General features: G+C 42.6%; 1 protein-coding gene across 1 annotated transcript in view; it reads right to left on the reverse strand.

The window, feature by feature from the left end:
* The window catches only part of LOC126155175 (proto-oncogene tyrosine-protein kinase receptor Ret-like), a 241,641-nt gene that overhangs the window by 14,438 nt on the left and 199,315 nt on the right, over nucleotides 1–27,888 (reverse strand). The window contains exons 15-17 of the mRNA XM_049916212.1: nucleotides 14,596–14,722; nucleotides 12,771–12,900; nucleotides 1,471–1,672 (exon numbers count right to left, since the gene is read on the reverse strand). Coding sequence (XP_049772169.1) covers nucleotides 1,471–1,672; nucleotides 12,771–12,900; nucleotides 14,596–14,722 — 459 coding nt within the window. The remainder of the gene's footprint in view (nucleotides 1–1,470; nucleotides 1,673–12,770; nucleotides 12,901–14,595; nucleotides 14,723–27,888) is intronic.

The raw sequence follows: 27,888 nt of genomic DNA on the forward strand, positions 1-27,888 counted from the left end.
GAGACGTGTCGTCTTCAGCGATGAGAGTCGCTTCTGCCTTGGTGCCAATGATGGTCGTATGCGTGTTTGGCGCCGTGCAGGTGAGCGCCACAATCAGGACTGCATACGACCGAGGCACACAGGGCCAACACCCGGCATCATGGTGTGGGGAGCGATCTCCTACACTGGCCGTACACCACTGGTGATCGTCGAGGGGACACTGAATAGTGCACGGTACATCCAAACCGTCATCGAACCCATCGTTCTACCATTCCTAGACCGGCAAGGGAACTTGCTGTTCCAACAGGACAATGCACGTCCGCATGTATCCCGTGCCACCCAACGTGCTCTAGAAGGTGTAAGTCAACTACCCTGGCCAGCAAGATCTCCGGATCTGTCCCCCATTGAGCATGTTTGGGACTGGATGAAGCGTCGTCTCACGCGGTCTGCACGTCCAGCACGAACGCTGGTCCAACTGAGGCGCCAGGTGGAAATGGCATGGCAAGCCGTTCCACAGGACTACATCCAGCATCTCTACGATCGTCTCCATGGGAGAATAGCAGCCTGCATTGCTGCGAAAGGTGGATATGCACTGTACTAGTGCCGACATTGTGCATGCTCTGTTGCCTGTATCTATGTGCCTGTGGTTCTGTCAGTGTGATCATGTGATGTATCTGACCCCAGGAATGTGTCAATAAAGTTTCCCCTTCCTGGGACAATGAATTCACGGTGTTCTTATTTCAATTTCCAGGAGTGTAGCTAAATGTTCAAGCTGTAAACTGATGTAAATTTTTGTAGAAATGAAAAGGTCTATGTACTTATAAAAAAATAGGAGACCTTATTTTTGGACCGATCGGTGTGGCCGAGCGGTTCTAGGCGCTTCAGTCTGGAACGGCACGACCACTACGGTCGTAGATTCGAATCCTGCCTCGGGCATGGATGCGTGTAATGTCCTTAGGTTAGTTAGGTTTAAGTAGTTCTAAGTTCTAGGGGACTGATGATCTCAGAAGTTGAGTCCCATAGTGCTCAGAGCCATTTTTACTTTTGGGATTACCCTCGTATACTTCTAGAGTAGAGGAACAGTTCGGAGACGATAGTTATTTGCATCAGTATGAGAATGCAGCTGTCATAAACAATCGTCTATGTGGCACTGGACTGTGGGCAATAACATTCTTGAAATGGACTGGACTGCGCAGCGTCCCTTAATGAACCTAATCTAACACCTTGGCTCGAGACAGCAGCCTGCGTGAACACTATCCTCTCTGGTTTAATCCCTTGAGAAGGACCACCACAGACATTCAGACACCTCATTGAAAGTGTCCCCAGCACAGTTCAAGCTCTAAATAAAAGCGAAGGGTAGACGGGACCCCATATTAATGTGCACTAGTTGGTGTCTGTATACATTTGATCAGATAGCGTGTATCTGGCTATATGTATTGAAAGGTCTCCTTCAACAATAGCGGGAACTCAACGAGCAGCTAGGATACTCACAGTGCGGGCGAGCAGGTGTCGGGCCGCTCCATGCGGTAGCCGGCCCTGAGCAGGCTGAAGAGCTTGTGCAGCGCGACGCCGGGGTAGGGCGAGGCGCCCAGCGTCACCAGCTCCCACAGCAGCACGCCGAACCCCCACACGTCCGACTTGCTCGTGTACACGTGGTCTGACAGCGACTCGGGCGCCATCCACTTCACCGGCACTACCGACACAAAGGCGAGTGTCCTCGTTACCGCACGTACGAGTAAACTGGAAAAAAGACTTACAACATTTTACAGCGTCTCACCTATAAACTTTGAGGATCGGTAGGTCAGTGGGCATCTGCTAAGACGTCCAGAAATAATTGAAAAAAAAATGGTTCAAATGGCTCTGAGCACTATGCGACTTAACTTCTGAGGTCATCAGTCGCCTAGAACTTAGAACTAATTAAACCTAACTAACCTAAGGACATTACACACATCCATGCCCGAGGCAGGATTCGAGCCTGCGTCCGTAGCGGTCACGCGGTTCCAGACTGAAGCGCCTTTAACCGCACGGCCACACCGGCCGGCAGAAATAATTGATTTGGCTCTAGTACGAGCACTGCAGGGGAAAAGGGAAACTGAGGCAGGGTACTACCTGAATGTGCAAATCAGACTCTAGAGGAGGCTATACACGTTAGCTACAGCAAGTAGACAGAAATACGTAAGCACAAAAACACAACACATTACCATGCCATTTTGCACACAAAACAGGTTTCAGTCGTCTCGGAATAGGTAAATACAAGTCCTGCATAGTTTTCAAACGAATCTTATACCATTATTCCTGCTAAATATTTGCAAGTTCGAACGATAATGTAGTTGGATCGCAATCACTCACCCTTCTCTCCAAAACTCCAAAATAGAACATAAAGGCTCAAAAATCAATAATGCTGTGACCTGGTGACAGTGACGGCTAGGGTACGAAAATTTATCCTCGTGATCACAATACCAGTCTCGGACGATGCGACCTGTGTGAAGAGGTTCCGTGTCGTCTTGGAGTACAGTGTCACCATGGGACGGGCCTGATTAGCCAGAATGACCACATAATCCTTGGCAATAATGCGACCCTGCAGAGTAACCATGCGACCCATGGAATACCATTATTTGCCTGCCCATACCATTGCCGAGCCCACGCCATGTTTCACTCTTTGGACGTAAACTCGGCGAGAAGTTGGAAAGCGTGAAACAAGACTCGACCAAAGTGACATTCCTCCAACGCTCCGTACTCCAGGTTTTGTGGCTTCGGTATCACGTTTTTCTATTACGGGTATTTGCATCACTGATGTGTAGTTTTTGATTTCCAGCTCGCCCTGCTATTCCCTACTTCTGGTACGCCCTACGTGTTGTTTGGTGCTGACAGGCTCCTCGAAAGCGACATTCAGTTCTGCAGTGACTTTTGCAGTTGTCTGCCTCTCAGTTTCCGTCACAGTCGTCTTCAGTGATCACCCGTAACGATCACTCCACACACAGTTTCGTACGCGTTGTGATACAGTGGATGATATTTTACGCTTTTCCTGTTTACGGTGTGAATCTTCGACACGGCGCTTCTTGGAGCACTGGACCCTTCCGTCACTTTTGTTGTGGAAGTACTCACAGAACCAACATCAACAACATGCCTGTGTTCGACTTCACTTAGCTCCGACATAATGCACTCTCAACGATACACAACACTGATCTGACCACGTCTAGCAGTTGCAACGTATGAGGACATTGGACAGGTGCCATTCATGGTCAACTCGAGCGCACCCTGCAAGCTTGGGTAGCATCTGCATTTATGTTCATTTCTCGCAGTGTTTCCAAACTGTTGTCCAACCCCTCTACGTAGAAATAGCAAGATTATCACATTGCAGGAAAAGGTGGAGGATAGCATCAAACCAACAAAAGGACTGCTGATAAATCTTCCGGGTTGTGTAGTCATGCTCCACGAAACTTTTCCATTGCTAACGTTTCGTCCAGAGATGCGCTGGACATATTCCCTCTCTTTCTTCTTTCTTTCTGAGAAGAATTATCTGTGGTGACCATGTGTAAACTTGTACCATGCCCCTTTTTCACCGTACACAGAGTGTCTTAAACCTTTTGGGTCAAATTCAAACAGCCAATAGTGGGTCCACAACCGATTATATTGAAATAGAGAACCTATGGTTGAAGGTGCATATTTATTGTGTTATGGACATACACAGCGTACAGCGCATAACAACGTAGCGCATAGTAATTGTTCAAAGGGACGACCGTCAATTTCAGTGAACGTATTGGGACGGCGCATGTAGTTCTGGCGCACTCACCCAGGGTGTCTCTTGTACAATGGAATAGGTAGGTGTAGTCTGTGTATGCCCATAACACAATAAACATGCTTCTCCGACAGATGGTTCCCCATCTCAATATAGTCGATTGTGGACCCACTATCACCTGATTCAATTTGACCCAAAAGGTTTGAGACTTACTGTATATGTTCCCCTCCGACGTCTGTCTCATCAGTGGGAAAGACTCAAAGGGACCAAGGGCAACTCTGAAGATGTCCAGCTCAGCTGTGGACGAAACGTTAGCAATGGGAAAGTTTCATGGACAACGGCCATGCAACCCGAAAGGTTTCTCAGCAACTAAGATACCCGGTCATGAAAGCCATCATTCTGTAACCGAAAGACGGATGCCTATTTTATGATCAACATACATTGGATCTCATTTTGATAAGGTAAATACGGTTTCTTTAAATGTTTTTCAAGAGAACGATAATGAATAGTACTAATTATACAAAAATTATATTTGGTAAAGGCATCAGGGAATAAAATTTAGCAGCAGTGTACAAACGTTTTGGGGTGAGCCTCATAACATGCCACATACTTTCGCCGAATGGTTGTCCATGCTGTCGAATATGGCAGAATTATGGTTCATGTCGTGAAGCCTAAAATTTATTCGAAAACCAGCTAAATTCTAATGGCAACGAAAATAATGTTTTAACATGCCTCCATGCACCCTAAGAAAAAAAAATTTCAAACTCGACAGCTTGCTTGCCAGTCAACGTTAAAAGGTGCAGAAGTCCCATCATATTGAATCCACCACTTGCGGTTCACAGCAAGCTTTTCTATGTCCAGTAGCTCAGTAAATGTGGTACGTACAGTTTCATTCAAGTGTACTGGTTGATATACAGGTCCTAGAAATTGATAATCAAACATTCCAACCCATGTTAACAACACATAACATCAGTCACATGTGGATTCTCACTTCTTAAAATGTAACTGTTACTATTGCTAAAATAACTGGCACATTTAAAGCAAGCAACATTTCTGAACAGACGTGTACATTGGACTCAGCATAACCACCCTTTTAATATATAAATAAATAAATAAGATTTCCTAATATCATTCGAGTTGTGAAATACGGTTGCCCTAACGGTAGCGCTTTCTAAAGGTGGTACGCGTGTAACCCTACAGAACCCTCCAAAACTATACATGACATGTGCCCACGGCATATGCCATAGCACACACGTGCTATAGCGTGAGTGCTGGTTGACACTGGACACCTAAACCTCTCTATCACCAAATTCTCAGCCTCCAGTTCTTTTACGTCATGCTTTCCACGGCCAACATTCGCAGAAGAAGACTCCCTTTCCTTCGAAGGTGTGGGTTCAGTAATGCGTATTGTGAATGCCTAATTTTAGAACTGCAATATTCACTGGTACGACAAAGGTATGTTCCGTTGCCCCTTGATCTCGTGGTCGTGCGGTAGCGTTCTCGCTTCCCACGCCCGGGTTCCCGGGTTCGATTCCCGGCGGGGTCAGGGATTTTCTCTGCCTCGTGATGGCTCGGTGTTGTGTGTTGTCCTTAGGTTAGTTAGGTTTAAGTAGTTCTAAGTTCTAGGGGGCTTATGACCACAGCAGTTGAGTCCCATAGTGCTCAGAGCCATTTGAACCGTTGCCCCTTGTTTCACTATAACACACAATCAGTCAGTGACCTCAAAGAACGCGTAATCCTTTCTGCGCTCAGAACCTCGCATGTATATAACTACTAGTAAACCACACTAAAGGCTTATAAAGCAGAACAACTACTATGAAGGGTTAGACATCATCAGTTTATTGAATGGTTGTGTTTTCTATTGACTCATGATGGTCGGAGATGAAACTATTTCATCTTTGGGCTGATCACAGTGCTCCTGACTCATAAGTATAACCAATTAACGACGGATTGAAGTGTTAATTCTTTGTTTATAACGTACCGTTCTTGATAGATTCTCAGCGAAATCTTGTAACATCACGTATATCACACTAATAAGCACAATTCGACAAACATATATATAACCGGCGATCAAAAGGTTTCTGTTTGAGAGAGTTGCTGCAGTACATATACAGCCTAGCGTTATTCCATCGCGAGTGTATAAACACTGACGTATAGGCAAGGGATCATTGTGATATTCGTTCCTTTCCTACATGCGTGCAGTAAATGCAGAAATGTGAACTATGGCAACGTTACTACCAAATGCGTCCATACGGAACCAACGTCCTTTATTCGTTTCTTGGTTGCCGAAGGGCAAATACCGGTAGACATCCATCGGAGAGTGAACAATGTGTCTGTGGACAGCATATCTTTCGATGGTGTGCCAATTTCCGAATTGGTCGTGATTTGCCACAGGACGCCGGTCGATCTAAGAGGCCAGCCTCAGCCATTACGGCCAACAGGCGATTACGGCGCACCGGTCCATAACCACACGCGCGCTAGCAAAGGATCTCGGCATAAGCTTTGGTAGCGTGCAGTACATTATCCGGCAGGAAATAGGCTGCCGTAAGGTCTGTAGCCAGTGGATAACTCCAGCGTTGAATGACGAAGTGAAAGCAAACCGGATGGCTGTTCGTGTGAAGCCCTTGATGCGTTTCTATGCACGTTCCTTGAGCGCTTTGTCACAGGCGGCGAAAGCTGGTGCCACCACTGGGAACCAAAGTCGAAAGGATTTACGGTGCAGTGGTGTCCCCTCCTTCCAAGGAGTTCAGGAGCCAGCCATCTGTTCTTTGATTACCGGAGAACATTGCTTATTGATTTCGAGGAACCTGCTGTCTCCATCGCTGGAGAACAGTACTGCGCGACGCCAGAGGTATTACGGCGTGCAATTAAGGGGAAACGTCCGGGAAAACTACCACAAGGGGAGTCGCTGCTTCATAATAACGCACTCCCCATGTAGCAAATTCCATAACACATAAGTCATGCTAATTCAAGTAGGAACCACTCGAGCACCCGCCCTGCAGTCCTGAACTCTCTCCAAGCGATTACAACTCTTTCTGTGTCTTAAAAAGGCCATGAAGCGTCGAAGATTCCCGTCGGACGAGGATGTGTAGCCAGCAGTTACGGACTTCTTCACGTAGCAGGACACGATGTTTTACCAAATGGATATCCTTAACCTGCTGTCTCCGTGCAATGATTGTCTCAGTGCTCACGGCATTTATCGTGATTGGCATACCGATTAGCGATTGTATGACCTTCTGATTGTCCCTTATACCATAAGACGGGATACTGCACTACAATCAGTCGTAAACATGATTTCATAAAGATCAAACATACTTTCCATTCACTTATACGATTCTGGAACACACTATTGCCTATACAGTGTAATCCTGTCTAAAGATTCAAAATATGAAACGAAAAGTCTTGCCCGACCCCAACCAAGCACAGCTATCGAACCTTCGTGACATGTTCAAATTGTTACAAGTCTTTCGTCGCCGACCTACCGCCAAATGTGCTGTTGTTAGAGATCTGGAAAGTGTGGAAACGGATGTTTGGCAACTGAACGTTTGAGAAAAATTGATACGTTTTCCAGTCCCAGCTTGGCAAACGGTTGTAAGTTGTCACAGGAGGTAATCATACTGTGTTTTCTGCGGGAGAGTAAGCACATGTCAGCAGAAACATTACTGCTGTCGGGTAATGCGCATTGTGGTCGTGACTGGTATTGAGTCACGTAGATTCAAAGAAGTCATGTGTCTCTCCTAAAAGAAAAATTATCAGCTCTTCTGCGTCAGGGGAGGTCTAACACAAGTTCCAAATGACTCTGGGACTTTTTCACTCACAATCAATTACGGGGAGCTTGCTGTTCGTGGTAAGCCAAAGAGGCGACTTAACCTGGTAGCATATCTAGCTTTACGGCAACAAACACTGTCCTCTACAAAAAAGGAAACAGTCGTGAATGGTATCAACCCGATTCAGAATATAAGGTTGGAGGAATGTGATTCTACACGTTAACATTCGGGGACATGAAGATCCTGTGAGACTGACACTGCCACACTCAAATATTCCGCGAAAAACTGCGCAGTTTTCCCCTGTCGAAAGTTTCCTCAGCTGTAAAATCGTTGGTTACTAAGCTCGTCGTGAATTTGTAACAAGACAGATAAAAACACGGCTTAGTTCGGTGTATGCCCCTTCCTGAAATTCCTCCTAACAAGTCCCTCAGACAGTGCAGTATCCTGTTAGTGTGGAATCAACGGCATTAGAACATGCGTATACACACGTTGTATTGTTATTTCGGATCGTATTGCTGTATGCAATGCCCGCTGTATTTGATTTCATTCGTTCCATCTGCTCCACCCAGCTGTTCGTATGTTAGAATGTGGAGATGGACTCTGGTTTTAGTTGCCTGGACTGATCATCTATATTCTGAAAGCAAATCCGCCGTGAACCAGAATGAATTTTTACTCTGTAATGGATTGTGCTCTCAAAAAATGGCTCTAAGCGCTATGGGACTTAACATCTGAGATCATCAGTCCCCTAGAATTAGAACTACTTAAACCTAACTAACCTAAGGACATCACACACATCTATGCCCGAGGCAGGATTCGAACCTGCGACCGTAGCAGCTGCGTAGTTCCGGACTGAAGCGCCTGGAACCGCTCGAAAATAGTGGCCAACTTGTGCTTTCATTTGAACCTTCCTGTCGGACTAAAACAGTGTTCTGGACCGTGAATCGATCCTGCGACATTTTCGTTTCACGGGCAAACGTTCTGCCGAATTAGTTATGCAAGCACGACTCGTGAATGAAGGCGTGAACGTGCCGCTAGAAGTGTCTCTGCGGCGGCGGATCGTCAGTCGTACTTGGATAGATGCGGCACAGGATTCACATAGCCCGGAAACTGTACTGTCAATGTTTCCATATGAGAGACACCATCATACAAATAATGGTTTGATGTTTGAAAATCATACACTTTTCGAAATGGACGAAGCAGTAATGTACAAATATGCCAAATGGGGCGGCACAAAAGATATCAAACAGGAAGATGATTCACTTGGACGTTCGATTCTCTCGGTGCGCGAAAGTGAGAGCATTAACATAGTTGATGTGTAATTACGTACTGTAGATGATAAGAAATAATGAAACGAAAGGTTGCGGTTTCCACGACCAAATAAATATGGGAAACACTAACAAATCAGAAATTGTGACCGTAATATAAACCACACATATACGTCGTAACATAGAACCAGGAAGAAAGCCAAATCATTGGTAGTCCTAACATTCTAACGAAACCTTTTTTCAACTAATTTCTAAAATGAGTTGCACCTTTAAGACACATAAATCTCACCTAATCGCAAAAGGCATTTAAGATTACAACCTAAAAACACAAAAAAGTGGCAATTGAGGTGAGACATACCCTTTAAGACTCCGTTATCGTTTACAGTTTCTATTCTCTTAACGTTTTTTATCGCTTACACTAAGCTTTTAACAAAAAGTTTAGTTATAAAACTCAGCTCGTCAAGAGAAAGTCAATTTTATATTTTCGTATCTTTTAAATTTCTTTTTCGCTTTAGAATGTGTAATTTGTGTTAATGGAAGAGAAAAGCATTTTAATTTATTGGTGTGAGAAAATAAATTTTGCTTCATTTTATAATATAGTTGTAAAACTAACAAAAACGAAGGATTTTAGCTTTATTAGGATATGCCATATATCATTTACTCCACGAAGAAGTATTCATTTTCTTTATAAATACCATTTCTAAAGGAAAACAGATAATTGCCAAAAAAATTACTGAAATTACATACCGGAAATTATTTATGGAAAATATAGCGGAGAAGCTCGCCGATGAATACATAACTGGAGAGGTGAAAAAGAAAGAGGAAAAAAAAATATATCGGATCGACAGAGAAATCGTGCCAAAGGCACAGTTTTAACTTGCCATAAACTTTCAATCTGCCCTGTTTTAAAACGTCAGTCTACCTCCATCTCTTTTTTGACTTGTGTCAATCTTTTCATCTCTGTATATCTTGTACACTAAACATCATCGATGACGCATGTTACATCAATTTTTATGTACTTCTACTTCATATACTCTCCTCTCCGTTGTCATTTCCAACACTAACTTGATTACTTCTGGTTACCAAAGCATATGTCGCGCTAACACTTCCCCTTATTTGGTAAATCTTTTCCTAAACTCGTTTCTTTAACTGGTAGCTTCTCATTTCTAATTATATTTTGGCATTATGAGGATACCTCTTTAGAACCGCATTTCAGAAGGAGCCTGCGTAGTCTCTGCGTTACCCTAGTACAATATCATTTCCGCAAGGACATGTACACTCGACGTTTAGTTTCACTATTACTATCCACAATTTCATATTTGAAAGATTTACAGATATTTCACTAACGATACTTTTCCTGAAGCCACACTGTATTCATTCAATACCTCTTCAGCTTTGCGTTATGTTTCTGTGTGTTATTCTAGTGAGCAACATTCAACGATAAGTCCACGACAAACACCTCTCATTTTGAATTTCCATGGTTTTCCTACGCTGCTTCATACTAATAACGTGGCATTTCATGAACAAGGCCACTGACTATTTCATCCCACATTTTCTTCACCTGGGCCAACATTCAGTCTTTGTTGATTAGACACTGAAATCATTATTTTTTCGTAAGAATGGTGATTCTTTTACTACAAAGCAACTCTGCTTTTAACGCGTCATGAACATCATATGGAGGAACTCATTTTTTACAACTCCCGGTTTAGTAACTCCGAAGGTACAGGGTGACAATTGTTGAACTATATGAAATAAAATCCTCATATCTTCTAAACCGTTTGCATTATGACGTTCAAACTGCACTGTTGGCTGCGGGGCATGATTGCAATTAGTATGCGCATGCATGGTTTGGTTAAGTGAAGAAGCCCACTTTCATTTGGATGGTTTCGTCAATAAGCAAAATTGGCGCATTTGGGGGTCTGAGAATCAACATTTCGCGATCGAGAAGTCTCTTCACTCTCAACGGCTGACTGTGTGGTGTGCAATGTCTACTCACGGAATAATCGATGCGATATTGCTTGATGGCACAGTGACTACCAAATGGTACGTGAAGGTTTTTGAAGATGATTTCATCCCAATTATTCACAGTGCCCCTGACGTCCACACGATGTGGTCACACAAGACGGAGCTCGACCCCATCGAAACAGGAGGGTGTTTGACGTCCTGGAGGGGCACTTTGGGGACCGCGTTCTGGCTCTGGGGTACCCAGAGGCCACTGGCATGGGCCTCGATCGGCCACCATATCCTCCGGATTTGAACACTTGCGACTCCATTTTGTGGGTCTATATTAAAGACAAGGTATACAGCAATAACCCCAAAACCGTTGCTGCGCTGAAAACAGCCAATCAGGAGGTCATCGGCAGCATCGATGTTCCGACGCTTCAACGGGTCACGCAGAATGTCGCTATTCGTCTGGGCCACATCATCGCCAATGATGGTAGACATATCGAACATGTCATAACCTAAATCTAAATATCTATAGTGACATTTACATGTTGAATAGAGTGTGCGCGTTCCATAGTTTTACGATTTTTTTCCATATAGTTCAAATGGTTCAAATGGCTCTGAGCACTATGGGACTCAACTGCTGTGGTCATAAGTCCCCTAGAACTTATAACTACTTAAACCTAACTAACCTAAGGACAGCACACAACACCCAGCCATCACGAGGCAGAGAAAATCCCTGACCCCGCCGGGAATCGAACCCGGGAACCCGGGCGTGGGAAGCGAGAACGCTACCGCACGACCACGAGATGCGGGCTATAGTTCAATAATTGTCACCCTGTATATTACCGATTCTTACTGAGTTATCTATTCTCGAATTGTCCTGTGCAGGATTTCAGGCAGCAGTTGTGACACTGCAGACAGTGATACTGAAAAAGCATTTACTAACAAGTGCTATGACTGACTATGTGTTACCTCTGGATATCTGTGCAACAGACATCTCTCAGTCACCTAGCTGCGACGCTGGGCTAACTTCCACCTGCTCTGAACCGGACATCAGCAAAGAGTTCCGAGGACTACTCTACCACGGTGACCTTTATGGGAACCATCACACCTAAGACCGTAATTGCTGATCCCATGGAATATAGGAGAAAACAATTTAAATTAGCTGACGTGTATTGTCCACAGCGACTATTAGTTATTGCATAGCAACTTTATTTAGAGTCGCAGAGACGTACATATGATTTATTCACTTATAAACGATGTCGACGTCTTCTTCATTCTTAGCCTTGTTCTTGATGTTATACACCCAGTAATCCGTCCGAAATAGTCTTCTTGTGAAATCGTCCGTTAACTGACATCTCATCTACCGGAGTAGCGTACAGCGAGTAGCTAACATGATGGTGGTAAGTTCCTATGGGAGCAAACTGCTGAGGTCATCGGTCCCTGTAGCTAAAATGTCAGAATCGGTTATGCTCAGATAAATCATATGCGACTGTGACTTTGAATGTCATTGTTTCTAATCATAATTTTACTACAGGAGATCTTACCCATATATATGGTTTAGAAATATTACTTCTGCATGAATGCATGGTTTCGCCGCGATATGAATTAATAAAATTTTCTCGGGCTTCCAGCCGCGTCAGGTGGTTAAAATCCCACGAGCAGCGAGGAAGAGAGCACTAGTGACGTCACAGCCAGCAGCGCTGCTATATAACTACGCGGCCACGGCGACACAGCAGTCTTTCTTACCACTTGACAATGACAAGAGAGCTCGGTCGAAAGCTCATGGGATTTTAACCACCTGACGCGGCTGGAAGCCCGAGAAAATTTTATTAATTACTTCTGCATTCTCCGATTATTCGGAAAGCACCAAGTTTTTCTATAGTTTTCCTGTTGAGGCAAAAAATGACCTTAACTGAAGCAGAATTTGACATAATGTTTGCTTCAAACAGCATATTTAGTGTAAATTTCTCCATTGCTTCAGCATTTTGATATTTTCCCCTTCTTTGTTACGCGCCTTCTTGTGCATTTCACATATACAACATTAAATACAGTGCTAATGGCTACTCATACCTCTCCCTTTACTCTTCTTCAGGTAGGCATCGTCTTCGTAGACGTCTCTGGTCAGCCCAAAATCGGATATCTTGCAGACGCCACCCGAGGCCACCAGGACGTTGCGTGCAGCCAAATCACGATGAACCAGCTGACAAGAGAAACATTTATTAAAACTACATACAACCGTTTTTTTTCTGTAGTCTTATGCACAACATGCAATATTCTGAAGCTGCGGTTACGTCAAAGTTATTAGAGTTTATCTTTGCATTAAATGATTTTAAACTGAAAAAATTCAGAAAGCTGTTCTATACATTTTTGATCCATATCAGAATTGAGACGACAAATTCAAGCAAACGACATGGAGTACAGTTACTCCCCCGCTTCGTATTAAATGAGCACGTTTTCTACATAATTGGCTTATGAATTGTTTATCCTTAGTTTAATTTCCTACCCTAGCGCAGCACTCGAAAGATACTTATTTTTCTTATGTAAACGTCAAATTTCCTGTTGCTACAACTACTACTACTACTAATATTTCATTTTACATCATTTTGCTTCATTCACAGTTTAAATAATTTTTGGCGCTGTATATCTCTTCTACAGCTCTTTTTTTTCCTTCTTTTTTTTTCAATATTAGGACACATCCCGATAAGAAAGTGGCAATCGAGAGGGAAGACCAAATAAGCGACATTCGCGTACATTCAGGCAAGTGAACTATTATTATTTTATATTAGGTATTTTCAGTTCTTAAATGAGTCCTCTCTGTCTTCTGAGTCTCCAGGCAGGAATTGTGGACATGAGCCGATGCAGTATAGCAAGCAGGGAACACTGATTTTATTCGATACAACAACTTACATTAGTTTCTACTAGAGCTTTGCTTGGATTCAGAGTACATTCTATGGTAACAGTGTGAACTGTATTCCTTTGAAATTTTAGTCATTTAATTCTGTCCCATATCAAACAACAACAAAACAATCCGGTTGTCAATTCTTTTACAACTGAGAAAGAAAAGGTTCGTCAGATGGATTGTAATAGTATGACGAGCATATTACATTCATAGTAACTTTAAAAAGATGTTTATACTGTGACTAGCAATTATTTTCCTTTTTTTCTAGCGAATGAGAGGCTCTTTAGTTCATGTTCGTGCGTACGTCTGGGCAAATGTGTCTATTAGCAAATACCTATGATTTTCATTTTGAACGGGTGTGAAATTTCAAGAAGAGTTGAAATATTTATCGTCACACCGCGCAATGTTGGTAACTGCATTTCAAGGCGACCATCAGAAGGCCGACGAAAAACACAGTGGAGTATGCGGCAGATAACAGTGATAAATCTCAAAATGCAGCCTACAGCTTAGTTCTCAATACGTAGAATATCATTTACGCCTTACTGTCAAGTGAAAGAATTAATGTCTCCTGTACTCTCTGCTTCGTGGCTAACGTTAGGAGCTCAACTGAAGATCAATCTCTTACGTGAAATGCCGAGCAAAGTGGCGAGAAGAGGTTAGCAGGTACTAGAATTCCTCAGTACGTCTCTGACGTAAGTCCTATTGATAATGATTTTCTCCGGAAGATGAATGAAAAATGATGTAGAAATGCTTCAGTAACTTCACAAGTACAATTTTTGCCGCAGAACAACTTGCTGAAAATCTATCAAAAATGATTCTCCATTTTGCATACAACCACCGCTTACCACGACTTTTTTCCAAAGAAAAGTCCACGGATAGTAACAATAACAAAGACACTGCTCGTCTGAAATGGCCTTTCTTTGCAAAACTTCATAGTAATAAATCTATAAAAGAAGTAATTACATATTTTACGTGTTGTATAATAGTTCTATATACCTTCATGTCGCTGAGGTAAGCCATGCCTTTAGCGATCTGCCAGGCAAAGTTGAGGATGTCCCGAGGGGTGATTCGGCTCACAGGGGCGGAACTCAGTTCCAGATGCCGAATCTTCCGTAAGTAGTTCCTGTAGATAACAGATAATTAATCGGATTATATTGCAGAGTAATTCTCTTTTCGTCAGAAACAACTTTAATTGACTGCTCTTAAAGCTGCTAAAATTCAAAAGTATTTCAGTCCTTTAGTTGCTTCTAAGCATTATCGCACCAGTCAATTTAAAATGTGGTCCACATCACATTTTCACAAATTCGTAGAACTCAGACGAATAACATCGCGCAGCGAACATGTATTTTGTCACATAAAAGCAGATGCGATTTGCAATAACAAAATTACAAAAGATGGACACCACATAGTTTCAGTATTGTGCAACTAGCTGGAGTGAGTGCGTATAGAGTTTGAATGTGGCTTCGTTCTTGTTTCACAAGTAACTATCATCGACTATACAGAAATAACGCTCTTCTATACTGAAATCAAAGCAACAGGAAAGTTCCTTTTGACGTATCATAAGAGGCGATATAAATCAAACTGACAGCCAGGAGAGAACAGTCGTATGACTTCTCAAGGGCCTGAAGAAAAATTACATTCTGTTTCAATAATTATTTTTATATGAAAAAAGAAACACTTGGTCGTGACGGACTTCAGTCTATGCATTACCTGTTCACGCTGAACATGAAAGACAGTCCAGAGAATTCGAGCAAGGTAAAAGTCAAAAGAACGCATTTAGATTTTTCGAAGATTGGTGACTATTGTTTCTTTTTCTTCTAGAGTCTTTGACAATACGCTGCGCCTTCAGCATAGGACACTCTTTGCTACCAGTTGTCTGTGGAACGCTTAAGTTCACATTATCATGGAAATAATATTCCACCAGACCGTAAACTCAGACGCGTGATTCCTAGGTATCTGGATGAATCAGTAACATACAGGTCGTTGATGCAGAGAATGAGCGCTTAATGTTTTTAGAGTCTTTCACAATTACCACAGCTCAGTCCTGTCGAGTAGCCCTCGGACTAGCTCCAGTCAATCGTTGTCTCGCAGCCTCCTCATCAATACTGCGACAGGGCGAGCTAGCTCACTGATTCAGGTACTGGACATGCAATGGACTGCAGTGGCGTTCATACCAGGCGATCCACATCTGGGTTCTCTTTGGTTGCTCTGAATCGCTCGAGGAAAATGATGGAATGGTTTCTGCGAAGAGGACACGGGGTTCCAAAACACACATTTTCATTCGTGACTGGTATATAACGATACTACTCTAGCACAAAGCCACTTTGGACAGATGTTGAGCGAAGAGGAAATGGAGACTCTACATCATATTAAGTAGATTATTGTAATTAAGTGCCCGTGGTATGTATACGCTTAGACCTGAGACCAGCTCATTACTGCAGTGTTTACAATAAATTTATTACGTTTTTGTTGTGCATCCGTTTCAGTTTTCCGTTAACAAAAGTCCATCAGTCCACATGGTTTTCAACAAGGAACCTTAGATAGTGCGCCAGGTATTGAGGGGCGTCATTTGCAATTCTAAAAAAATGGTTCAAATGGCTCTGAGCACTATGGGACTCAAGTGCTGAGGTCATTAGTCCCCTAGAACTTAGAACTAGTTAAACCTAACTAACCTAAGGACATCACAAACATCCATGCCCGAGGCGGGATTCGAACCTGCTACCGTAGCGGTCTTGCGGTTCCACACTGCAGCGCCTTTAACCGCACGGCCACTTCGGCCGGCTTGCAATTCTAATGCTTTAACAAGGTACTATATAGTATCGCGTAATGTGAGAGCCAGTAGGGGCTAAAAAGGTTTCCCTTCTTAATTCCTGGGAACTACGAGAATCAGCCCGCATCTCGTGGTCGTGCGGTAGCGTTCTTGCTTCCCACGCCCGGGTTCCCGGGTTCGATTCCCGGCGGGGTCAGGGATTTTCTCTGCCTCGTGATGGCTGGGTGTTGTGTGCTGTCCTTAGGTTAGCTAGGTTTAAGTAGTTCTAAGTTCTAGGGGACTGATAACAGTAGCAGTTAAGTCCCATAGTGCTCAGAGCCATTTGAACCATTTTGAACTACGAGAATCTAAAATTCATGTACGCCCATAGGACTTCATTTGTTGGTGCACGCACCATGTATCGGACATGTTTTCTACTACGGGAATATACAATGGGCTGGCAAAGTCATGGGATACCTCCTACTATAGAGTCGGACCTCCCTTTGTCCGGAGTACTGCAGCAACTCGACGTGGCATGGGTTCCACAAGTCGTTGGAAGTCCCTTGCAGAAAATAGAGCCATGCTGCCATCCATAACTGCGAAATTGACGCCGGTGCAGAATTTGTTGCACCAACTGACCCCTCGATTATGCCCCATAAATGTTCGATAGGATTCATGTCGGACGATCTGGATGGCCAAATCATTCTATCGAACAGTCCAGAATCTTCTTCGTGTGACATGGCGCTCTGTCATCCATAAAAATTCCTTCATTGGCTGGCAACATGAAGGCCATTAATGGCTGCAAGTGGTCTCCAAGTAGTCGAATATAACCATTTCCAGTCCATGATAGTTCAGTTGGACCAAATGGCCCAGTCCATTCCTTGCAAACACGGCCCACACCATTGTGGAGCCACGACCAGCTTCCACAGTGCCTTGTTGACAACTTGGGTCGATGGCATCGTGGGGCCTGCTCCACACTCGAACACTGCCGACAGCTCTTACCAACTGAAATCGTGCTCATCTGAGCAGGCCACGGTTTTCCAGTCGTCTAGGGTCCACCCGATATGGTCACGAGCCCAAGAGAGACGCTGCAGATGACGTCGCGCTGTTAGCAACGGCACTCGCGTCGGTCGTCTGCTGCCGTAGCCCATTAACGCCGAATTTCGCCGCTCTGTCCTAACGGATACGGTCGTCGTATGTCTCACATTGATTTGTGCAGTTATTTCACGCAGTGTTGGTTGTCTGTTAGCAATGACAAGTTTACGCAAACTCCGCTGCTCTCAGTCGTTAAGTGAGAGCCGTCGGCAACTGAGTTGTCCGTGGTGAAAGGTAATGACTGAAATTTTATGCTCTCCCATACACTTGACGCTGTGGCTCGCGGAATATGGATTTCTCTAACGATGTCCGAAATGGAGTGTCCCATGCGTGAAACTCCAACTGTCACTCCGCGATCAAAGCCTGTTAATACCTGTGGTGCAGCCATAATCACGTCGGAAGTCTTTTCACATGAATCACCTGAGTACAAACCAATGCACTGCCCTTTTATTTTATGTGTACGCGATAATACCGCCATTTGTACACGTGTATGTTGTTATCCCATGACATTTGTTACAGTGTATTCGCAGTGGGCCACGATCCTTTCCACTTAGTTTGAAATATATGCACTGCAAAAGCAACAATTTTGGAACTCCCACCGTATTTTTACAATAGCAGTCCCATCTTCATTGAAGCCATTCAATAAAAGGCAGTCCGTTCTTTACATGTCACAGAAATGAAACAATGACGTTACAGCCGAGGCCGCAGTCTTTGCATCCGTGATGGTAGGGCTTCAAGTCAATGCTATTTTAGAAAAAAACGAAATAATTGCAGTGAGACAGCATTTTCCATTTATCTCATTTTGTTTGTCATTCTTAAAGCTAGAAAGCCGGCCGTGGTGGCCAAGCGGTTAAAGGCGCTACAGTCTGGAACCGCGCGGCCGCTACGGTCGCAGGTTCGAATCCTGCCTCGGGCATGGATGTGTGTGATGTTCTTAGGTTCGTTAGGTTTAAGTAGTTCTAAGTTATAGGGGACTGATGACCTCAGATGTTAAGTCCCATAGTGCTCAGAGCCATTTGAACCATTTTTTCATTTCTTAAAGCTAGAAACGAAATAATTTCATCACACTTTTAAGATGTCTTAGCTAATAAAATATTGTTTCTTCAATTTCTCCTTTAAACAAATTTCTTCATCTTGTTTCATAAAATATTCACTCTCGAATTATTTTTATTTAAAGATTTACTTACTTCGTAGAACTCTTTCTTATGGTGTTATGTGGATAAAATACGTCGACGCTGTGAAATGCCGGAAGCTGCGCGTATATGTAGCTACGGCGAACTCAAATTGCACACTGTCAAATAACGCGACACGCTTCGCAGGAATGTCTTGCTGGGACTAAAAAGGCCATGAATCCTCACAATCCAGAAGTACGGAATAGAGAAACAAATGGATTAAAGATGTACGAAACAAAGATAAGCTATGAGAACAGTGGACATTACTGTATTCTCTTCTGCTTTATGTTAACAAATTTTATTTTACATTATCTACTTTTCAAGGACAATAAGCTTAACGTCAAATGGAAAGTTGTTGAGTAAATTTCTATGAGTTACGTTGCACTTCTTCGTAGATTTGATTATTTCGGATGGACGATGATGAGATTAACTCTTCGACCATAGATACTAGTAGACTGGCCTTGCTGTGCAGAAGCTATAGGGCTGGTGTGGCTCCAACATAAACCACGTGACTGTTGGCAAAACGTGGCGGGATTTCAAATCAGCGGTCTGCCATCCTATGTTTGCATCGTATTTTACCCAAATTTCTCATCTGACTGCCAAACGCATCCAACAAAAATTACTTTGTTATTTGCGAAAAATTATGTCAGAACTACATTTGACCTGGATTTGTTCACAGTACCATTTATAAAATCTAAAAAAAAAAAATCGAAGGCCCCTTTGGTGGGCAGCAGGACTAAATTACTATAAACTATGAGTTAAAGTAAAATGTTGTAAAAATTCTTTTAAACAGTAAGAGTGGGCTCGTGTCAAAACTTTAAATATTGGATTCGCCGCGTTTTGAGCTCTAGTCACTTATAAAAGAAAATGGGATATGGGAATTTTGTCAACTATAGGTCCCAAAATTGTCGACATAGGAGCAGGTCTATTTTAGAGGATCAATTTTAGGTGCACTTCAAAGGTTCAGTTCCTACTATTTTTACAAAAGTTTAAACTATCAGTTTAAAAAAAAGATATTTTAGATGAAAGGTGAGACTCTGAAGTTTCAGAAAATAATTTTGGAACCTACATTTATTTAATAGTATTAGAAGGTAGAAAAAAATGCTCTTCATGTGTCGACTATAGGTGCTCTTACCTTACTATAATCTCACTTGTATATACAAAAAGGCGCGTATGTGCAGATGGCTTAAAGTTTTTCCGTTTCAGGGCCTGTATCCAAAGCTGTCTTCGGTTTTCATCCTTAGGGAACCTATGAGTAGGAACGAGAAACACTTATACTTACTTCTGTAACCGAATTATCACAGATACTTTCCTAAATGTAATATGAGTCTGACTTTACAGGCATCACTTTCATCACTTTAATTTACGTGATACTCTATTTAAAGTGTAAAAGACATATAAAAGTCACTTCAGCAGATTTCAATAAACGTATCTGCATTATCATAGAAACACACGTGAAATCTAATGCCATTTCCCCCGACAAAACGCTGAGTACAGCCATAAGCGCAACATGAAACAACCATGTTTTGCCAACATTCACGTGACTTTAGCCCAGAGATGTTGGAGCCACGAAAATGACGTCAGGGCCAGTCTGTTATATTTATGGTCGAAGGATTAACTATACTTTTGTACTTCATCATATCTCTGGCAAAGAGTAAACAATTCATATTTTAACCTGGCCAATTGCCTCTAATGACCTTTATTGACAGCGTGATGAAAGTGAAAAAATGTAGCTAAAAGAAATCGTCTAATTAGTACCTGAAGCTTTCTCTTACTGACCACCGATCAAAATATACCAGAAAATATCTATTATGAAAAACATGTTTCAGCGCACATTAGAGGTAACATGGATTCAGTAGTTGTAGACGGCTATACATTCTCTGATAGTGTTCGTATTCTATTTGATTTACTATAAGGCAACAAATGCAGTTCTTCAAATTCACGCACAATAAAAATATGAATTTTGTCGTATTACAGTTGCAATGCGCGCCAGGGAAGACTAACGACAACACATTCACAGAGAATGCAAGGAGTTAAGTTTTAGAGCCCTTGCAGTTACCGCTTCAGAAGAAAGAGGACAGAGCGTTTCAGAAGACACTTAAATGACAAGTAAACTGTACTGGTCTATTGCCAACGGCATTTGGAAGAGATTAGGACATTTCTTTCGAAGGTTCTTGAGGGTAATGCGACTGCCATTACGTGCGTTTCCATTAACGACGATTTACGTGAACGAATTTTCCTCCGTTCAGTCTCAAGCATAAGCAGCCTGCGCTCGGGCTGATGTCGGGGCTGGAAAGGAGAGGAACGTCCCTCTCAAACAGCTGCTGAGGCGGCTGGAGGGGTGGGCGGTGAAGGAGGCGCCTGCCGCACTAGACGGCAGCGCAGCGGCGCAACACAGCAGACACATCTGCGGCCACTCACCTTCAAAGAGTCTGACAGTGTAAAAAGTACGAGGGCAGTTCAATAAGTAATGCAACACTTTTTTTCTGAAACAGGGGTTGTTTTATTCAGCATTGAAATACACCAGGTTATTCCCCAATCTTTTAGCTACATAACACTACTTTTCAACGTAATCTCCATTCAATGCTACGGCCTTACGCCACCTTGAAATGAGGGCCTGAATGCCTGCACGGTACCATTCCACTGGTCGATGTCGGAGCCAACGTCGTACTGCATCAATAACTTCTTCATCATCCGCGTAGTGCCTCCCACGGATTGCGTCCTTCATTGGGCCAAACATATGGAAATCCGACGGTGCGAGATCGGGGCTGTAGGGTGCATGAGGAAGAACAGTCCACTGAAGTTTTGTGAGCTCCTCTCGGGTGCGAAGACTTGTGGGAGGGCTTGCGTTGTCATGAAGAAGGAGAAGTTCGTTCAGATTTTTGTGCCTACGAACACGCTGAAGTCGTTTCTTCAATTTCTGAAGAGTAGCACAATACACTTCAGAGTTGATCGTTTGACCATGGGGAAGGACATCGAACAGAATAACCCCTTCAGCGTCCCAGAAGACTGTAACCAAGACTTTACCGGCTGAGGGTATGGCTTTAAACTTTTTCTTAGTAGGGGAGTGGGTGTGGCGCCACTCCATTGATTGCCGTTTTGTTTCAGGTTCGAAATGATGAACCCATGTTTCATCGCCTGTAACAATCTTTGACAAGAAATTGTCACCCTCAGCCACATGACGAGCAAGCAATTCCGCACAGATGGTTCTCCTTTGCTCTTTATGGTGTTCGGTTAGACAACGAGGGACCCAGCGGGAACAAACCTTTGAATATCCCAACTGGTGAACAATTGTGACAGCACTACCAACAGAGATGTCAAGTTGAGCACTGAGTTGTTTGATGGTGATCTGTCGATCATCTCGAACGAGTGTGTTCGCACGCTCCGCCATTGCAGGAGTCACAGTTGGTCACGGCCGGCCCGCACGCGGGAGATCAGACAGTCTTGCTTGACCTTGCGGCGATGATGACACACGCTTTGCCTAACGACTCACCGTGCTTTTGTCCACTGCCAGATCACCGTAGACATTCTGCAAGCGCCTATGAATATCTGAGATGCCCTGGTTTTCCGCCAAAAGAAACTCGATCACTGCCCGTTGTTTGCAACGCACATCCGTTACAGACGCCATTTTAACAGCTCCGTACAGCGCTGCCACCTGCCGGAAGTCAATGAAACTATACGAGACGAAGCGGGAATGTTTGAAAATATTCCACAAGAAATTTCCGGTTTTTTCAACCAAAATTGGCCGAGAAAAAAAATGTGTTGCATTACTTATTGAACTGCCCTCGTACCTGCAGGCAATCGTCGACGACGTACTGGCTGGAAGCTCGGGTTGCATTTTCTCTGATTTTTCACTGTTTCTACTGACTCGTTGCCTACATCTGTCTGTTACTATGGTGTGATATTCTTATATAATCCGCAACAGAGTGAGGCACATCTTCAGAAACTACAGGGTCCAGATCCTTGTCTGTGCATCAGGACTGAACTTCCCCAGTTTTCTCTAAATTATTGAAAGGTAATAAATAACTTAGAAGCAGTCTTGATCGCGCAACTTTTTTAATGCTGACCGGTTTCGATCTTTTTTTATTTATCAGATCATCTTCGGACCATGAATGTCTGCCGGAGGCGGTGACGCATGGCAATCCTCTTGTTTGTGGCTTGTGGTGTACTTCTAGCCACAAACAAGAGGACTGCCATGCGTCACCGCCTCCGGCAGACATTCATGGTCCGAAGATGATCTGATAAATAAAAAAGATCGAAACCGGTCACCATTAAAAAGTTATGCGATCAAGACTGCTTCTAAGTTATTTATAATAATAACAGATCGCTGTTTTCCTATATAAGAACTATGTTCTTTAAAATGTTAGGTGAACGGTAATGCCTGATTTCTACAAACTACCCCTCTCAATCAGAAACTAAAGCAATATCTTCTGGAAGAAAGTTAAGGAATTATTAATGAAACATTTTTTTATACTGTTGATGAGTACCTAAAGGTAAACTTTCATTAAGTACTTGACCTTTTAGCCTCTCTCACAGTTCTCAACAGTGCTTACTTTTTATGTCTGCCTTCCACTTTTGGCAGAATTTCTATTGGTCATAGTTTCGCAGAGTTACATAAAAATAATACGATTGCAACAAGAACTATTAAAATATTAGCATGTATATCCTATACTTTAATATATTAAAACATATGCTGAGACTTTAGGCATTCACGCTATCTAGCTACCATTGTAATTTGCACAATATGTGTGCTGAATATTCATGTATATTTTAATATACTTAGTTGTTTAACATAAATGTTAGGTTGCTGCTGTCATTGCTAAACATCCGCTGTTGTTTGCAAACATAATATGTAAAAATGTAATTAACATCAGCCCCATATCTTTGTGGTTACACAGTACAGGATTTCTGGGCTTCAAATAAACAAATAACAAGTCGATTCTTTGTGAGGGACATAGCCCAGTGCGCATCCTACCCGATCTCGTGCTCCGTCTGAAATGACATCATTGTCGAGAGGACATTAACCATACACTTCCTTCCTTGCTTTTAACATACTTAATCACTAATCTCAAGTTAATAGGTACTAACGAAGTCCGATATTCACTTGTATAGACTAAATTATTGTTGTTGTGGTCTTCAGTCCTGAGACAGGTTTGATGCAAATCTCCATACAAGCTTCTTCATCTCCCAATACCTACTGCAGCCTACATACTTCTAAATCTGCTTAGTTTATTCAACTCTTGGTCTCCCTCTACGATTTTTACCCTCCACGCTGCCCTCCAATACTAAATTGGTGATCCCCTGATGCCACAGAACATGCCCTATCAACCGATCCCTTCTTCTAGTCACGTTGTGCCACAAACTCCTCTTCTCCCAATTCTATTCAATACCTCCTCATTAGTTTTGTGATCTACCCATCTAATCTTCAGTATTCTTCTGTAGCACCACATTTCGAAAGCTTCTATTCTCTTCTTGTCCAAACTATTTATCGTCCATGTTTCACTTCCATACATGGGTATACTCCATACAAATACGTTCAGAAACGACTTCCTGACATTTAAATCCATACTCGATGTTAACAAATTTCTCTTCTTCAGAAACGCTTTCCTTGCCATTGCTAGTCTACATTTTATATTCTCTCTACTTCGACCATCATCAGTTATTTTGCTCCCCAAATAGCAAAACTCCTTTACTGCTTTAAGTGTCTCATTTCCTAATCTAATTCCCTCAGCATCACTCGAGTTAATTCGACTACATTCCATTATCCTCGTTTTGCTTTTGTTGATGTTCATCTTATATCCTCATTTCAAGACACTGCCCATTGCGTTCAACTGCTCTTCCAAGTCCTTTGCTGTCTCTGACAGAATTACAATGTAATCGGCGAACCTTAAAGTTTTTATTCCTTCTTCACTGATTTTAATACCTACTCCGAATTTTTCTTCTGTTTCCTTTACTGCTTGCTCAATATACAGATTGAATAACATCGGTGATAGGCTACAAACTTGTCTCACTCCCTTCCCAACCACTGCTTCCCTTTCATGTCCCTCGTCTCTTATACCTGCCATCTGGTTTCTGTACAAATTGTAAATAACCTTTCGCTCCCTGTATTTTACCCCTGCCACCTTCAGAATTTGAAAGAGAGTATTTCAGTCAACATTGTCAAAAGCTTTCTCTAAGTCTACAAATGCTAGAAGCGTAGGTTTGCCTTTTCTTAATCTAGCTTCTAAGATAAGTCGTAGGGTCAGTATTGCCTCACGTGTTCCAATATTTCTACGGAATCCGAACCGATCTTCCCGGAGGTCAGCTTCTACCAGTTTTTCCATTCATCTGTAAAGAATTCGCGCTAGTATTTTGCAGCCGTGACTTATTAAACTGATAGTTCGGTAATTTTCACATCTGTCAACACCTGCTTTCTTTGGGATTGGAATTATTATATTCTTCTTGAAGTCTGAGGGTATTTCGCCTGTCTCGTACATCTTGCTCACCAGATGGTAGAGTTTTGTCAGGGCTGGCTCTCCCAAGGCTGTCAGTAGTTTTAATGAAATGTTGTCTACTCCGGGGGCCTTGTTTCGACTCAGATCTTTCAGTGCTCTGTCAAACTCTTCACGCAATATCATATCTCCCATTTCATCTTCATCTACATCCTCTTCCATTTCCATAACATTGCCCTCAAGTACATCGCCCTTGTATAGACCCTCTATATACTCCTTCCACCTTTCTGCTTTCCCTTCTTTTCTTAGAACTGGGTTTCCATCTGAACTCTTGATATTCATACAAGTGGTTCTCTTTGGTTCTTTCAGTTTATCCAGGTCCCATCTCCTTAAATCCCCACCTTTCTGTAGTTTCTTCAGTTTTAATCTACAGTTCATAACCAATAGATTGTGCTCAGAGTCCACATCTGCCCCTGGAAATGTCTTACAATTTAAAACCTGGTTCCTAAATCTCTTTCTTACCATTATATAATCTATCTGAAACCTGCCTGTCAGTGTCTCCAGGCTTCTTCCATGTATGCGACACTAAATTATTATATTATATTTATTACATTATTAATTAACCATTAATGGCCGCAAGTGTGATGTTATATTAACGTCAATTTGCTTTCCATTTCTTCTTTGCTACGGCCATGACCGCATCTCAAATCAGGTTATCCTGTTATATGGTTTATCAAGGAGCACGGGTGCAGGGAATGGCGCACAGCCGCATCCCTGTAACTCGGCGTAAGCACAGTGAGCGTAAGAAGATCCTCACAGACGGTGGCAGCAGGCGCATGTCTCTGTGTCACGCACCGTCATTGACAATCTGTTGCTAACCTGACAGAATTTGTTGTTGATGAAAGCAGTTCTCAACCAGTCTCCAGGTGAACATTGCGAAGGGAATGCATGCGACGTACGTTTGGAGTTGTGTACCCCAAACAAAGTCATTGCTCACAGAAGCATATAAAACTGGATGTCTTTTCAATTGGGCAAGCTACAAGGAAACTGGACATTAGTAGACTGGATACGTGGAGTGGGGTCCGACTAGTCGCGTTTTCCTTCCTTTTTTCCCTAAGTAAGAGAATTCTTCATCAGTTTTTGTGCTAGGGTGGTACAATTTCGATACAGGTATAATTCCGATTAACATGAGGTTTCGCGTCAATTGTCATTTCCGTAGTGATGGTAGCACTTGCCTTTGTGTGGCGTTGCAGTGCGGAATGTTTCTGCAGCTCCTCCTGTCTTTTCCTGAACACATCAATTTGTGCTATAGACGTATAAATTGTAAGTGAAGTTTTATGCGCCCTTATGAACTGACTAGTTTCAATGTGCTTGTAAATTCTATATTAGTGAGGTTAGAAACTTGTCTTCCGTTCCCGCCTGTTTAGAGAGTTTCCAGAGTAAGACTGTGTGACATATGCTGTCATCTCTTGGCACAGTTCAGTACTATTTACTCGTTATTTCACTCTCGCCAACAGCACATTTTAGATAAGGGAAAAAGTACAATTTCGATAACGTAGAACAGCTTCGATCGATGCAGTTCTTTAATTTAGACCGTCAGGACTGGTTACTGTAAGCATATTATACACAATTACTACAAGTAATTTGTGTACATTCAAGAAAATTCTCTCTCTTGAATTTTTAAAGAAAATGATATTTTTTTTCTCTTAGACGCCTCAAAAACGACCAGAAAAGATACATCTACAATAAATAGAGTCTCTCTCTCTATCGCATGAAGCAATAAAGAGTGTTACGAACGGACATTGGAACCTTCGAGTTGCATCACAATTACACAACTTCCCTTTCAGCACTCTGCATGGTAAAGTTGCCTGCTGGTTCCATTACAGAGATGAGTGAATCGGGGTACATTACGGAAGAACTGTTTCTGATCCTGCTTCGCACTTTACGAAATACAAAACAGTGGGTAATATTACAGCTTTTATTTTTGACAATCATGGTAGCCAACCCAGCTTGGATGTTGTAGAGTATTTTCGGGAATATGGGGTAGAACTTTTTGATTGCAGCCACACAGTACACTTGTATTACAGCCATTAGACAGAACTTTATTCGTGTCTCTAAAGGCTCACTGTCACAGAAATGCAACTTAGTGGATTCATCGTAACCCCAATGAAAGCATTACAAATCAAAGATTCTGTACTATTTTCTGTGATTCCTGGAGCAAAACTGCACCTGTTTGGTGTGCAATCAAGGGGTTACAATGCACAGCATAATGCCCTTCTGCAAAGACGTTGTTCCCGAGGAGAAATTTGCACCTTCACCTTGTTCGTCACTAGTATGTCATCATCCGAATTCCCATCAGCAAGGAGGTATGTTTTGAAGTCTAGTATTTCATTCCTTAATGTCCTTTAGTAATGATATTCTTGACAACCGCTGATATATTATAACCTATTGCTTCGTGGCGATCGCTTAAGGCTAACTAATTCTTACCGACTCATCTCTTTTTCCCTTTTCCAACACACTCATATAACAAGATTGTAAGTTATATACAGAGTGAATCAGGACTCCATCGAGGTGGTAATGTAGACCAAAATAAGAAAAAAAGTGTAGTAAACACGGTCACCAAAAAGCGAACCTTAAGACCTATGAGCACTTGTTCAAATCCGATACTATGAAAACAACTACTCTGAGTTCTTGGAAGGAGGTAGTAAGGGCCAAAACAAGGAAATGTGTCCCGTAAATGTGGGCTCTAAAATGCATACCTGAAGGGTAGATATTTGTTTAGTGGAAGAGATGTGTTTCACAGTAGCGAACATTAACAGGTGCTCATTGCTCTTCAGGTATG

The sequence above is a fragment of the Schistocerca cancellata genome, chromosome 2, assembly GCF_023864275.1.
Source record: "Schistocerca cancellata isolate TAMUIC-IGC-003103 chromosome 2, iqSchCanc2.1, whole genome shotgun sequence".
NCBI classification, from domain to species: Eukaryota; Metazoa; Arthropoda; class Insecta; order Orthoptera; family Acrididae; genus Schistocerca; species Schistocerca cancellata.